A 15,611-nucleotide genomic window follows, 5' to 3' on the forward strand; every position below is an offset into this window, starting at 1 on the left:
CAGTGGTATGGGGTAGTTGAGGTAATTGAGGTAATATGGACATGTAGGATTGCAATATTTACCTGGAGCTAACCCTGCAGACAGCACTACTGAGTGATCTGAAAAGCAATAGTCAATCAATCAATAATATAATAATACTTTTAGCAAAAATGTTTATTTTCAATTTACAATCTGTAGAAACAATGAGAATAGAAAGGTTCAGAACTTTTGTGAAACAACACAGTACAGTTGAAAAATATACAGCAAATAGAAATCCAATATGGATGGTATTAAGAGATAGATGGGTGGTGTTGAATGGAGTTGAAGGATGGGACTAATAATAACTAACAACAACTAATAACAACAAGATAACTAATGTTAAGCATACTGTGTCCATAATAAGTATATACTGTATGTTATAGGTTGAGAGCTTTTGTGAAAGAGCAGAGTTAGAAACATATGGCATATAGAAGCAAACCGGATTGACATAATGAAAATGATCGGAGAGGTTGAGGGTAGAGGAAGTTCAGGAGTAAAAACAAACAAAATAGAATTATTGTAAAATTGACTGTGTCCATAAAATGTATACAGTATGTATAAGCTGGAAGTAGAGGCCTAAGCGTTGTTGTTCACTAGTTTACTCCAATTAGGGGAGGGGTGGTGGGGTTGGAAAGTAATAAAGGGAAATATATATTTTTTAAGGATATGTATATATATATGTATGTATATGTATTTATATATATATATATATATATATATATATATATATATATATATATATATATATATATATATATATATATATATATATATATATATATATGCGAGAGGAAAAAACAAACAAATGGGGGATTGGAGGTGATGCAGACAATTAAATTGATGGAAGTTACAATCTATCTGCAATATTAAAGCTGATCTACCGCCTAAATAAAATAAATAAAATAAATAAAAAATGGACATGTAGGTAGGGGTAAACTATACATAGATAATAAACAGAGAGTAGCAGCAGCGTGTGTGAAGAGTGTGAAGGAATGTGAATGTGTGTGTGTGTGTGTGTGTGTGTGTGTGTGTGTGTGTGTGTGTGTGTGTCCATGTGTGTACATTGAGCCTGTGCAAGAAAAATAATAATAGATAATAATAAAATAAGGGGGTCAATGCAAATAGTGTTCCGGGGTAAGTAATAAACAAGCAAGGAAGTGAATGATCCAGAGTCACCTTATTTACATTTACATTTACATTTTAGTCATTTAGCAGACGCTCTTATCCAGAGCGACTTACAGTTAGTGAATACATATTTTTTTAAATATATTTTTTTATACTGGCCCCCCGTGGGAATCGAACCCACAACCCTGGCGTTGCAAACACCATGCTCTATCAACTGGTTGAAGACCCCTCACCGATTCTGATGTAAAATTATATGTTTAATTCTAAGAGTGTATGGAACCCATTGGTAAACTAGACCTCAAGCAATAAATCATTTTTTATCTTATCTTATTTGTAGGCTCTAATCGGTATGAAATACCTAAAGTTGCAGATTTTTAGCACTATTTGCAATTGCAAATGAAAACTGTATGGAACCTGAGTAGCCTAATTAGCATTCATCATGATCTTACTGTGTTGGAGGAAGTTGCACATCTAAATCTGGATTTGCCAACACAGTAACCACAAACAAGTGGGGACTTGTATTTTCATTGCACTGCTAAAATCTTAAGTGAAAGAACTATTTTCCCACATGAGGTGATGATTTGTTACATAGATAAACAGCACAGACTCTGTCTAGACACACACACACACACACACACACTGTACAGCGCAATAATATGATTATACATAATTTATAAACAAGCCTATGTGTTAGTTTCAATCTGTAATAAACAGTTAACACATTAGTTGAATTTGTGATTGATTTACGGTCCCATTACACTAAATGGGCTCTTCATTTAAACAGTTTAAGATTAAACAACAACTTGTCGCTTTGCTAATCCTAGCCTGAGCAGGTTGATGGAACCCCCACCCCCGTTCTTGACCAACCAGCCCTTTCTTTACGCACCCCATCTCCTGCAACTGTAGTGCGGTCATTGGTAGTGTGGCTTGCCTCCTCGAACCGTTTTGGAACCCAGCAATGCTATTGGTCTACAGCCACATCCATCATAGGATTATCTGTTTCGGGGTAGGTTAGTACGGACGCCAAAGCTTGAGAGAAAGGACTGCATTTAATCGCGCAGTGAAGAATCCGCAACTACAACCGTGTCTCGTTGTTTCACCTTCCTCCGCTTTTCCTCACCAGTATGATGTTGTCATGAGGAATGTACAGTAGGTTTACCTGCGATATTTGACAGCCAAGAACTGAATATTCTTTCAGCACTTCCCTCCCGGACAAGCACAGTTTTTCGCGTGCACTTTTTTGGTGATGCTGTTTGGATCCTAGGCTAAAAAAAGCCAGAACCACGTTTGCCCGCCTGTATGTTGTCAGAAATGTTATTGGGTATGTAGTGTAATGTAGCCAGGTATCTGAATATTGCTCGGTGTTCTGCTAACTTCTTATAATTGGATTGCACATCACAAGTCAAAGATTTCTTCCTCCTCCGACCTCGGGTGCTGTGGACTAGGAGGAAACATGGGACTGCCTGCTCTGGAGTTTAGTGACTGCTATCTGGACAGTCCCCAGTTCCGAGACAGATTGAAGTCTCACGAACTGGAACTGGACAAGACCAATAAATTCATCAAAGAGCTGATCAAAGATGGGAAGGCGCTCATCCAAGCACTGAAAAGTAAGATAATCCATTTGCTATTTGTGGGGGAAGAAAGGGAGTGGACACATGACGTTGACACCGTTGCAAAAATGTTGCACTTTATTGTGACGATGACTGCGCTACTGTACTCAGCTAAATTCCCAAACAACTATGAATGAAGACATTGCCCTATGTCATAGAGCCCTATGTGTTAGCTCTAATGATCTTAAGTAGGTTAACCCAAAATATTTTCACTAATAGCAAAGTGGATTTTATATTTAAAGTAGCATACAGTGCATTCAGAAAGTATTCAGACCCCTTGACCTTTTCCACATTAAGTTACATTACAGCCTTATTCTAAAATGGATTAAATGATTCCCCCCCCCCCCCTCACCAATCTACACACAATACCCCATAATGACAAAGTGAAAACAGGTTTTTAGAAATGTTTGCAAATGTATAAAAAAAATAAAAACAGAAATACCTTATTTACATAAGTATTCAGACCCTTTGCTATGAGACTCAGAATTGAGCTCAGGTGCATCCTGTTTCCATTGATCATCCTTGAGATGTTTCTACAACTTGATTGGAGTCCACCTGTGTTCAATTAATTTGGTTGGACATTATTTGGAAAGGCACACACCTGTCTATATAAAGTCCCACAGTTGACAGTGCATTTTAGAGCAAAAACCAAGCCATGAGGTCGAAGGAATTGTCCGTAGAGCTCCGAGACAGGATTGTGTCGAGGCACAGATCTGGGGAAGGGTACCAAAAAATGTCTGCAGTATTGAAGGTCCCCAAGAACACAGTGGCCTCCATCATTCTTAAATGGAAGAGGTTTGGAACCACCAAGACTCTTCCTAGAGCTGGCCGCCCGGCCAAACTGAGCAATTGGGGGAGAAGGGCCTTGGTCAGGGAGGTGACCAAGAACCCGATGGTCACTCTGACAGAGCTCCAGAGTTCCTCTGTGGAAATGGGAGAACCTTCCAGAAGGACAACCATCTCTTCAGCACTCCACCAATCTGGCCTTTATGGTAGAGTGGCCAGACGGAAGCCACTCCTCGGTAAAAGGCACATGAGAGCCCGCTTGGAGTTTTCCAAAAGGCACCTAAAGGACTCTCAGACCATGAGAAACAAGATTCTCTGATCTGATGAAACCAAGATTGAACTCTTTGGCATGAATGCCAAGCGTCACGTCTGGAGGAAACCTAGCACCATCCCTACAGGGAAGCGTGGTGGCAGCATCATGCTGTGGGGATGTTTTTCAGCTGCAGGGACTGGGAGACTAGACAGGATCGAGGGAAAGATGTACAGAGCAAAGTACAGAGAGATCCTTGATGAAAACCTGCTCCAGAGTGCTCAGGACCTCAGACTGGGGCGAAGATTCACCTTCCAACAGGACAACGACCCTAAGCACACAGCCAAGACGACGCAGGAGTGGCTTCGGGACAAGTCTTGAGTGGCCCAGCCAGAGCCCAGACTTGAACCCGATCGAACATCTCTGGAGAGACCTGAAAATAGCTGTGCAGCGACGCTCCCCATCCAACCTGACAGAGCTTGAGAGGATCTGCAGAGAAGAATGGGAGAAACTCCCCAAATACAGGTGTGCCAAACTTGTAGCGTCATACCCAAGAAGACTTGAGGCTGTAATCGCTGCCAAAGGTGCTTCAACAAAGTACTGAGTAAAGGGTCTGAATACTTAAGTAAATGTAATATTTCAGTTTCAATTTCGAAAAACAGTTTTTGCTTTGTCATTATGGGGTATTGTGTGTAGATTGATGAGGGAACAAGAATAAGGCTGTAAGGTAACAAAATGTGTAAAAAGTAAATGGGTCTGAATACTTTCCGAATGCACTGTATATTGTATATATAAAGTGTGTATGGTAATGTCTAACATTTTTTTTCCTGCAGAATATGGTTGTAAGATGAAGGACTTAGTCATTGAACATCATCAGTCAGTGACAGTTCAGATAGAGGGGAGTAGAACACTTGACTGCATGAGTTGACAGGTGCTTGCTGGTCAGAGTTTGAATTTGGAACAGTCTATAGTATCAAGCCTCAAACTAAAGTCCCATGTTCACGAGTCACCAGACAGCTAGTGTGAAGTAGAAGAGCTAATCTTTACATTTAGCTACTCTTGCCTCATACAGTAACACACTGTTACTACACTCATATACATTACCTAAAGTTTCCACTCCACTCTAACTCATGATAGATGTTCAGAACAGGCCAATAAACTCCATGCTCTGCTGTACAGTGCTCTGTCAGCTAACATTAACAGTCTGGACAGTTCTGCATTTGTCTATCAGGGACATCTAGAAATAAAACAGAATGACCCATATTGACCGTAGTCCCAGGTCAGAGGGGAACTGGGGTTAGGGATCGTCAGCTTTTGTAGCTACAGCTGGTTATGTAGCTGCAGAAACCACAGGCCATATAACATGTTTAAATTGCATATTACATGTGTATAATGTAAGCCTATATTACAGTTCCCTTTTCACATTATTTTGAAGCGCTCTACTTTAGTGAGAATTGAATCCAGAATTAACTTTCTGGGCAAGTCCCTCTGCTTTGTCCTTGTTCTGGTTGATAGTGGTGATTGCACAACAACAAGTACATGTTTGTAACCTCTACATACACGTATGTCACTACTCACCACAAGAGAAAGGAAACCATACGTTACACCTGAGGAGTGGCTTTAGGCTACTATTAAACCCCACTTTACATGTCTGTCACCTCTGAAACATCAGTGTCATTTACCGCCTCCCCATCTTGTTGGTTGGCGTGTGGTTCCTGTGGGCCAGGCCTACAGTCAGTCACAGACTTCACAGAGCACCAACTCCAGCAGTAGTACACAACCAGCCAGGCAGCCAGCCTCCGGAGCAAGATGGACGTTCTGTAAGCAAAGGGCAACCTGTCATTAGGGATCCAGATGAAACGTCTTACCCCTGACCTTAAACATGACATTACGTTAATCACTCAAATGAACCCAAATGAGGGTTTACCGGCGCTGTTCTGCGGATGGGAAGGCTGCATATTTTGATATATGAATTGACATTAAAGGTTGCCTGTTTTGTGTAAATGGGATAAAATGAGAACCAGGTTTTGTTCGAGTTTGCTTTGTGTAGAAGGAACGGCTCTTTAGTTTACCTCCTGCCATTGGTCCACCTACTACGGTATGTCACTGTCACAATAACATAGCTCGAACACACAGGCTTTGTCATTTTAGTGTGTGGTCATCATCTTCTAGAATGACAAAGTTGTCACAGGGGTTTTCTGAGGTGAAAAGTGCTTCAGACCCTTGAGTATTTTTACATGACGATGACTGAGAAGCATATATCGATTTCCACCCGGTTTAAATCATTTAACAACAGACACAACATTTCAGGGAGGAGAGGTGAAATTTGTGTCTCCAGTTGCAGGTTTTTATGGACTGTCTTCTAAAGCAGTCTTTCGTGAGTGTGGATCCAAGGCCTATGAAACCTGAGTTTACATGTATTCTGTCCTACAGTGGGATGATGAAAGACACCAGATGGAGGATTAGGGAGTATGCCTGAGTTTCCCCCTCAGAAACTTAGCAGGCTGTTTCTCATAGTTAACTGTTTATATTTTTCCACCTTACATAAGATGATGTCCTCTCACATTGTGGATGACTAGTATTTTTAGGATCAGGTGACCAAATCATACATTAATAGGATATTGTAGTTACACAGTTATTGTAGTTACATAGTTATTACTGCAGTATGCTGTAGGTAGGTGTAACCTTTTTTGTTGTTGTGGTATTTTCTCACCTACACACTCTGTCCCACAAGGGTGTACTGACGGTTGGTTCCTAATGGAACCCTATTCCCTATGTAGTGCACAACTTTTTTCCAGAGCCCTATGGGTCCTGGTCAAAAGTAGTGCACTCTATATGGGATAGGGTGCCAGTGTTTGTTTAGTTAATGCTGTTGTGAAGTGAATGCAGCTAAGAGAAAGTGAAATGGTCCCTGCATTCTCTCACGTAGCCGTTAAACATCCAGGCTCAGCTATAGAAACAGACCCCTATAAACAGAGGCTCTAAACAATCTACTCTGCTATGTTCCCCTGTAGAAGCATCTCCAACCCTCTGAGAAGCAGAGTGGGAATCCCCAGGACAGAAATTAGGTCTACCTCCAGTGCACTCTGCTTGGAGGTCCCCCAGTGTGTTTTATCAGTAGTGATGATAGTAATTGACCAGCTTTATCTCTCTGCTCTGGTGATGGATGAGCCCAATGCAGCCACACAATGTGACTGTGACTAATATACACACATTACTGGCCCAGGGAGTCTCCTTTTTCTGTAGGCCCTTTCAGAGGTGTGTGTGTGTAAGTGTGTGTTTGTGTATGTGTGTGTTTGTGTATGTGTGTGGAGGCAACAGAGAGAGGGAAACACCAAGGGTCAACAGTAGCCTATGTTGTGTATATGTGTGTGTGTGTGTGTGTGTGTGTGTGTGTGTGAGGGGGGGGGGGTTCTTGCCTTTCAGAACAGAGTCACATTATCCCAGTCTGCCTGCGGGAGGGAGGAGTGGGGGGTATCATGAGGAGTGGGGGGTGTCATGAGGAGTGGGAGGTATCATGAGGAGTGGGAGGTATCATGAGGAGTGGGAGGTATCATGAGGAGTGGGAGGTATCATGAGGAGTGGGGGGTATCATGAGGAGTGGGAGGTATCATGAGGAGTGGGGGGTATCATGAGGAGTGGGGGGTATCATGAGGAGTGGGGGGTATCATGAGGAGTGGGAGGTATCATGAGGAGTGGGGGGTATCATGAGGAGTGGGAGGTATCATGAGGAGTGGGAGGTATCATGAGGAGTGGGGGGTATCATGAGGAGTGGGAGGTATCATGAGGAGTGGGAGGTATCATGAGGAGTGGGGGGTATCATGAGGAGTGGGAGGTATCATGAGGAGTGGGAGGTATCATGAGGAGTGGGAGGTATCATGAGGAGTGGGGGGTATCATGAGGAGTGGGGGGTATCATGAGGAGTGGGAGGTATCATGAGGAGTGGGGGGTATCATGAGGAGTGGGGGGTATCATGAGGAGTGGGGGGTATCATGAGGAGTGGGAGGTATCATGAGGAGTGGGGGGTATCATGAGGAGTGGGAGGTATCATGAGGAGTGGGAGGTATCATGAGGAGTGGGGGGTATCATGAGGAGTGGGAGGTATCATGAGGAGTGGGGGGTATCATGAGGAGTGGGAGGTATCATGAGGAGTGGGAGGTATCATGAGGAGTGGGAGGTATCATGAGGAGTGGGAGGTATCATGAGGAGTGGGGGGTATCATGAGGAGTGGGGGGTATCATGAGGAGTGGGGGGTATCATGAGGAGTGGGGGGTATCATGAGGAGTGGGAGGTATCATGAGGAGTGGGGGGTATCATGAGGAGTGGGGGGTGTCATTGCGTCTCAGGGCATTCCGCTGAATGCATCAGATGGGAACAAAGGACAATAAATATGTGCGTGCGCGAATGTGAGGGCACGTGTTTGTGTGTTTGTGTGTATGAGAGAGAGAGCGAGAGAGAGGGAGAAGGGGGGGGGGGGAAAGAGGGTCGGTGGGGGTTGGCATGGACGGTATTCCTTAAGCAGTGACGTAAAGGCGGCGAAATGAGGGCACCCACACCACACAGCTCTGTCTATTATTGCCATTGCTTTGTCAGGGGATGCTTCTCTGAGCCCTGACCTACAGTGGCAGAGCTGCACTTTATCACGTATGCTCAGATAGTTCAATCATGCGTTTGGGTTCTTTTGGCTTTCTATTACTACCAAGATGAGCTAACACAATCCAGTTGGTAAATATTTGAACTTTAGAAGCTTTATTTAGTTACATGCTTCATAATTGCATAGTCATTCAGCCACCCAGCATTTTGTGTTCAGGCATATTCCTTCATGTGTTTCCACTCACAAAGACGTATTGGACTTATTTCCAAGGTATGCACCAGTCTAATTCTCTCTATAGGCTATATACATATAAATGTATGCACATGTTGGTTGTTTTTTCCACCACATTCCGCTTGCTGTTCATTTTTCTACAGGCTAGTGTTACTGAAATTCTAAACCATTAACCTGCCCTGCCCTGCAAACTCCCTGCCATGAATTCAGGCCTATTTTCTTTTGTGCAGGTGGACTTCTTCCAAGCGGCCTTCACATAAATGTTGTGAGTGAAACATAGCTGGCCTCTCTCTCTGTGCAGGAGAGCACAAGTGCTGGAGGCACTATTGATGGCCCAATGACAATGTCAGTAGGGGATACACTTAAAGAGGACATATGAAGAGAGCGAAAGAGAGAGAATGAAAGGCAAAAGAAAAGGGGAATTGAAAACCATTAAGGCCTGTTTGGTTCTTTTTAGAAACATGAACTTTTTCCATCTGGTGAAAGTATGCACAGAGGCTACGGTTTCTGAGCTGGTCTCCACTCTGGCCTCCTAACCGTGAAAGAGGAAGTGGGAATTACACATACGACATGTGGAGTTTATCTTTGGGGCTCCCGCTCTTGAACTAGGCCATTTCTAATGAAAATAAGCCTTTTTCTTCTTAATGAAGGAAATAGTGTCATTGAGACATTTCAGCCCGTGGTTCCCCTTTAGTTAAATACAGAGCTGTGTGAATTCTTCACATAGTTTGTTCACACATACACACACATAGTCATTGGCTACACTGAATCATTCTCACCCTAGCTACCCACTGTCCTGGTCCTAGTCCTCCTTCAGCATTATGGCCTCTTGCAGTAAATCTGCTTTGAAAAATAGAACCCTTACTGGACTAATAGAGGAAGGCATGAGTGTGTGTACACAAAGCGTTCTGTCATGTAGCGTGTTTAAGGGCATACTTGTTTGTGTGTGTCGTGAGATAAGTCGTTATACTGACAAGTAGCTCCTTTGATATTGTGGGTGTCAGTGACACTATATACACTGAACAAAAATATAAACGCAACATGCAACAATTTCAAAGACCACAAAACCAACTGATATTGCCAACTACTTTAATACTTTTTTCATTGGCAAGATTAGCAAACAATTGCTGACACATCCAATAATATCTGACCAAATTATGAAAGACAAGCATTGTAATTTTGAATTCCGTAAAGTGAGTGTGGAAGAGGTGAAAACATTATTGTTGTCTATTATGACAAGCCACCAGGGTCTGACAACTTGGATGGAAAATTGCTGAGGATAATAGCGGACGATATTGCCACTCCTATTTGCCATATTTTCAATTTAAGCCTACTAGAATGTGTGTGCCCCCAGGCTTGGAGGGAAGCAGAAGTAATTCCGCTACCTAAGAATAGTAAAGCCCCCTTTACTGGCTCAAATAGCCGACCAATTAGCCTGTTACCAACCTTTAGTAAACTATTGGAATAAATTGTGTTTGACCAGATACAATGCTATTTTACTGTAAACAAATTGACAACAAACTTTCAGCATACTTATAGAGAAGGACATTCAACAAGCACAGCATTTACACAAATGACTGATGATTGGCTGAGAGAAATTGATGACAAAAAGATTGTGGGGGCTGTTTTATTAGACTTCAGTGTGGCTTTTGACATTATTGATCATAGTCTGCTACTGGAAAAACGTATGTGTTATGGCTTTACACCCCTTGCTATAATGTGGAGAAAGAGTTACTTGTCTAACAGAACACAGAGGGTGTTCTTTAATTAAACATAATCCAGGTAGAATCAGGAATTCCCCAAGGCAGCTGTCTAGGCCATTTGCTTTTTTCCATCTTTACTAACGACAGCCAGTATGTCTATGTATGCGGCTGACTCAACACTATACACGTCAGCTACTACAGCAACTGAAATAACTGCAACAATTAACAAAGAGTTGCAGTTAGTTTCGGAATGAGTGGCAAGGAATAAGTTAGTCCTGAATATTTCTAAAACTAAAAGCATTGTATTTGGGTCAAATCATTCATTAAACCCTAAACCTCAACTACATCTCGTAATGAATAATGTATAAATTGAGCAAGTTGAGATGACTAAACTGCTTGGAGTAACCCTGGATTGTAGACTGTCATGGTCAAAGCATATTGATACAACAGTAGCTAAGATGGGGATAAGTATGTCCATAATTAAGCGCTGCTCTGCCTTCTTAACAACACTATCCCCAGCTGTGCCCTGGACACCATATGTGAATTGATTGCCCCCCATCTATCCTCAGAGTTCGTACTGCTTGGTGACCTAAACTGGGATATACTTAACACCCCGGCCATCCTACAATCCAAACTAGATGCCCTCAATCTCACACAAATGATCAAGGAACCTACTAGGTACAACCCTAAATCCGTAAACTTGGGCACCCTCATAGATATCATCCTGACTAAATTACCCTCTAAATACACCTCCTGTCTTCAACCAGGATCTCAGCGATCACTGCCTTATTGCCTGTGTCCGTAACGGGTCTGCGGTCAAACGACCACCCCTCATCACTGTCAAACGCTCCCTAAAACACTTTAGCGAGCAGGCCTTCCTAATTGACCTGGCCCAGGTATCCTGGATGGATATCGATCTCATTCCGTCAGTAGAGGATGCCTGGTTGTTCTTTAAAAGTGCTTTCCCCTCAATCTTAAATAAGCATGCCCCATTCAAAAAATTCAGAACTAAGAACAGATATAGCCCCTGGTTCTCCTCAGACTTGACTGCCCTTGACCAGCACAAAAACATCCTGTGGCGTACTGCAATAGCATCGAATAGCCCCCGCGATATGCAACTTTTCAGGGAAGTTTGGAACCAATATACACAAGCAGTTAGGACAGCAAAGGTTAGCTTTTTCAAACAGAAATTTGCATCCTGTAGCACTAACTCCAAAAGGTTTTGGGACACTGTAAAATCCATGGAGAATAAGAGCACCTCCTCCCAGCTGCCCACTGCACTGAGGCTAGGAAACACTATCACCACTGATAAATCTACAATAATCGAGAATTTCAACAAGCATTTGGTACGGCTGGCCATGCTTTCCACCTGGCTACCACTACCCCGGCCACCAGCTCTGCACCCTCCGCTGCAACTTGCCAATGAGCCCTCCCCCGCTTCTCCTTCACACAAATTCAGACAGCTGATGTTCTGAAAGAGCTGCAAAATCTGGACCACTACAAATCATCTGGGCTAGACAATCTGGACCCTTTCTTTCTAAAATTAGCCACCGAAATTGTCGCAACCCCTATTACTAGCCTGTTCAACCTCTCTTTCGTAACGTCTGAGATCCCCAGAGATTGGAAAGCTGCCGCGGTCATCCCCCTCTTCAAAGGGGGTGACACTCTAGATCCAAACTGTTACAGACCTATATCCATCCTGCCCTGCCTTTTGAAAGTTTTCGAAAGCCAAGTTAACAAACAGATCACCGACCATTTTGAATCCCACCGTATCTTCTCCGCTATGCAATCCGGTTTCCGAGCTGGTCATGGGTGCACCTCAGCCACGCTCAAGGTCCTAAACGATATTATAACCGCGATCGATAATAGACAGTACTGTGCAGCCGTCTTCATCGACCTGGCCAAGGCTTTCGACTCTGTCAACCACCGCATTCTTATTGGCAGACTAAATAGCCTTGGTTTCTCAAATGACTGCCTCGCCTGGTTCACCAACTACTTCTCAGATAGAGTTCAATGTGTCAAATCGGAGGGCCTGTTGTCTGGACCTCTGGCAGTCTCTATGGGGGTGCCTCAGGGTTAAATTCTCGGGCCAACTCTTTTCTCTGTGTATATCAATGATGTCGCTCTTGCTGCTGGTGACTCTCAGATCCACCTCTACGCAGACGACACCATTTTGTATACATCTGGCCCTTCATTGGACACTGTGTTAACAAACCTCCAAACGAGCTTCAATGCCATACAACACTCCTTCCGTAGCCTCCAACTGCTCTTAAACACTAGTAAAACTAAATGCATGCTCTTCAATCGAACGCTGCTGGCAACCGCCCACCCAACTAGAATCACTACTCTCGGCGGGTCTGACCTAGAGTATGTTGGCTCCTTCCAGACTCACATTAAGCATCTCCAATCCAAAGTTAAATCTAGAATCGGCTTCCTATTTCGCAACAAAGCCTCCTTCACTCATGCTGCCAAACATGCCCTCGTAAAACTGACTATCCTACCGATCCTTGACTATCCGTTATGTCACCAAAGCCCCATATACTACTCCCCACTGTGACCTGTACGCTCTTGTTGGCTGGTCCTCACTACATATTCGTCGCCAAACCCACTGGCTCCAGGTCATCTATAAATCACTTCTAGGCAAATCCCCGCCTTATCTTAGCTCATTGGTCACCATAGCAACACCCACCCGTAGTATGCGCTCCAGCATGTATACAGTGGGGGAAAAAAGTATTTAGTCAGCCACCAATTGTGCAAGTTCTCCCACTTAAAAAGATGAGAGAGGCCTGTAATTTTCATCATAGGTACACGTCAACTATGACAGACAAAATGAGATTTTTTTCTCTCCAGAAAATCACATTGTAGGATTTTTATTGAATTTATTTGCAAATTACGGGGGAAAATAAGTATTTGGTCAATAACAAAAGTTTCTCAATACTTTGTTATATACCCTTTGTTGGCAATGACACAGGTCAAACGTTTTCTGTAAGTCTTCACAAGGTTTTCACACACTGTTGCTGGTATTTTGGCCCATTCCTCCATGCAGATCTCCTCTAGAGCAGTGATGTTTTGGGGCTGTCGCTGGGCAACACGGACTTTCAACTCCCTCCAAAGATTTTCTATGGGGTTGAGATCTGGAGACTGGCTAGGCCACTCCAGGACCTTGAAATGCTTCTTACGAAGCCACTCCTTCGTTGCCCGGGCGGTGTGTTTGGGATCATTGTCATGCTGAAAGACCCAGCCACGTTTCATCTTCAATGCCCTTGCTGATGGAAGGAGGTTTTCACGCAAAATCTCACGATACATGGCCCCATTCATTCTTTCCTTTACACGGATCAGTCGTCCTGGTCCCTTTGCAGAAAAACAGCCCCAAAGCATGATGTTTCCACCCCAATGCTTCACAGTAGGTATGGTGTTCTTTGGATGCAACTCAGCATTCTTTGTCCTCCAAACACAACAAGTTGAGTTTTTACCAAAAAGTTATATTTTGTTTTCATCTGACCATATGACATTCTCCCAATCCTCTTCTGGATCATCCAAATGCACTCTAGCAAACTTCAGACGGGCCTGGACATGTACTGGCCTAAGCAGGGGGACACGTCTGACACTGCAGGATTTGAGTCCCTGGCGGCGTAGTGTGTTACTGATGGTAGGCTTTGTTACTTTGGTCCCAGCTCTCTGCAGGTCATTCACTAGGTCCCCCTGTGTGGTTCTGGGATTTTTGCTCACCGTTCTTGTGATCATTTTGACCCTAAGGGGTGAGATCTTGCGTGGAGCCCCAGATCGAGGGAGATTATCAGTGGTCTTGTATGTCTTCCATTTCCTAATAATTGCTCCCACAGTTGATTTCTTCAAAACAAGCTGCTTACCTATTGCAGATTCAGTCTTCCCAGCCTGGTGCAGGTCTACAATTTTGTTTCTGGTGTCCTTTGACAGCTCTTTGGTCTTGGCCATAGTGGAGTTTGGAGTGTGACTGTTTGAGGTTGTGGACAGGTGTCTTTTATACTGATAACAAGTTCAAACAGGTGCCATTAATACAGGTAACGAGTGGAGGACAGAGGAGCCTCTTAAAGAAGAAGTTACAGGTCTGTGAGAGCCAGAAATCTTGCTTGTTTGTAGGTGACCAAATACTTATTTTCCACCATAATTTGCAAATAAATTCATAAAAAATCCTACAATGTGATTTTCTGGATTTATTTTTCTCAATTTGTCTGTCATAGTTGACGTGTACCTATGATGAAAATTACAGGCCTCTCTCATCTTTTTAAGTGGGAGAACTTGCACAATTGGTGGCTGACTGAATACTTTTTTTCCCCACTGTATCTCACTGGTCATCCCCAAAGCCAACACCTCCTTTAGCCGCCATTCCTTCCAGTTCTCTGCTGCCAATGACTGGAACGAACTGCAAAAATCTCTGAAGCTGGAGACTCTTATCTCCCTCACTAACTTTAAGCATCAGTTGTCAGAGCACTTTACCGATCACTGCACCTGTACACAGCCCATCTGAAATTAGCCCACCTAACTACCTCATCCCCATATTGTTATTTATTTTGCTCATTTGCACCCCAGTATCTCTATTTGCACATCATCTCTTGCACATCTATCATTCCAGTGTTAATACTAAATTGTAATTATTTTGCACTATGGCCTATTTATTGCCTTACCTCCATAACTTGCTACATGTGCACACACTGTATATATATTTTCTGTTGTATTTTTGACTTTATGTTTTGTTTACCCCATATGTAACTCTGTGTTGTTGTTTTTATCGCACTGCTTTGCTTTATCTTGGCCAGGTCGCAGTTGTAAATGAGAACTTGTTCTCAACTGGCTTACCTGGTTAAATAAAGGTTAAATAAAATAAAATAAATATCAACAAGGCAGGTCCTACAGGCCCTAGTTTTGTCGCACCTAGACTTCTGTTCAGTAGTGTGGTTAGGTGCCACAAAGAGGGACTTGGGAAAATTGCAGCTGGCTCAGAACAGGGCAGCACGGCTGGTTCTTAAAAGTACACGGAGAGCTAACATTAATGACATGCATGTCAGTCTCTCCTGGCTCAGAGTGGAAGAGAGATTGACTTCATTACTGCTTGTTTTTGTAAGAGGTGTTGACAAGCTGAATGTACCGAGCTGTCTGTTTGGAATACTGTTCGGACACCCATGCATACCCCACAAGACATACCACCAGAGGTCTCTTCACAGTCCCCAAGTCCAGAACAGACTATGGGAGGCGCACAGTACTACATAGAGCCATGACTACATGGAACTCTATTCCACATCATGTAACTGACGCAA

At 43.3% G+C, this 15,611-nt stretch overlaps 1 protein-coding gene across 2 annotated transcripts in view; it reads left to right on the forward strand.

Annotated features, from left to right (window-relative positions):
- Positions 1 to 2,142: 2,142 nt before the first annotated feature.
- The window catches only part of LOC311136599 (rho GTPase-activating protein 26-like), a 161,933-nt gene continuing 148,464 nt past the window's right edge, over positions 2,143 to 15,611 (forward strand). For both annotated transcript variants that reach the window (XM_084170791.1, XM_084170792.1), the window contains exon 1: positions 2,143 to 2,750. In XM_084170791.1, the coding sequence (XP_084026917.1) occupies positions 2,597 to 2,750 (154 nt within the window). In that variant the 5' untranslated portion in view covers positions 2,143 to 2,596. The remainder of the gene's footprint in view (positions 2,751 to 15,611) is intronic.

This window comes from Coregonus lavaretus (genome assembly GCF_964263955.1).
Source record: "Coregonus lavaretus genome assembly, chromosome: 10".
Lineage (NCBI taxonomy): Eukaryota > Metazoa > Chordata > Actinopteri > Salmoniformes > Salmonidae > Coregonus > Coregonus lavaretus.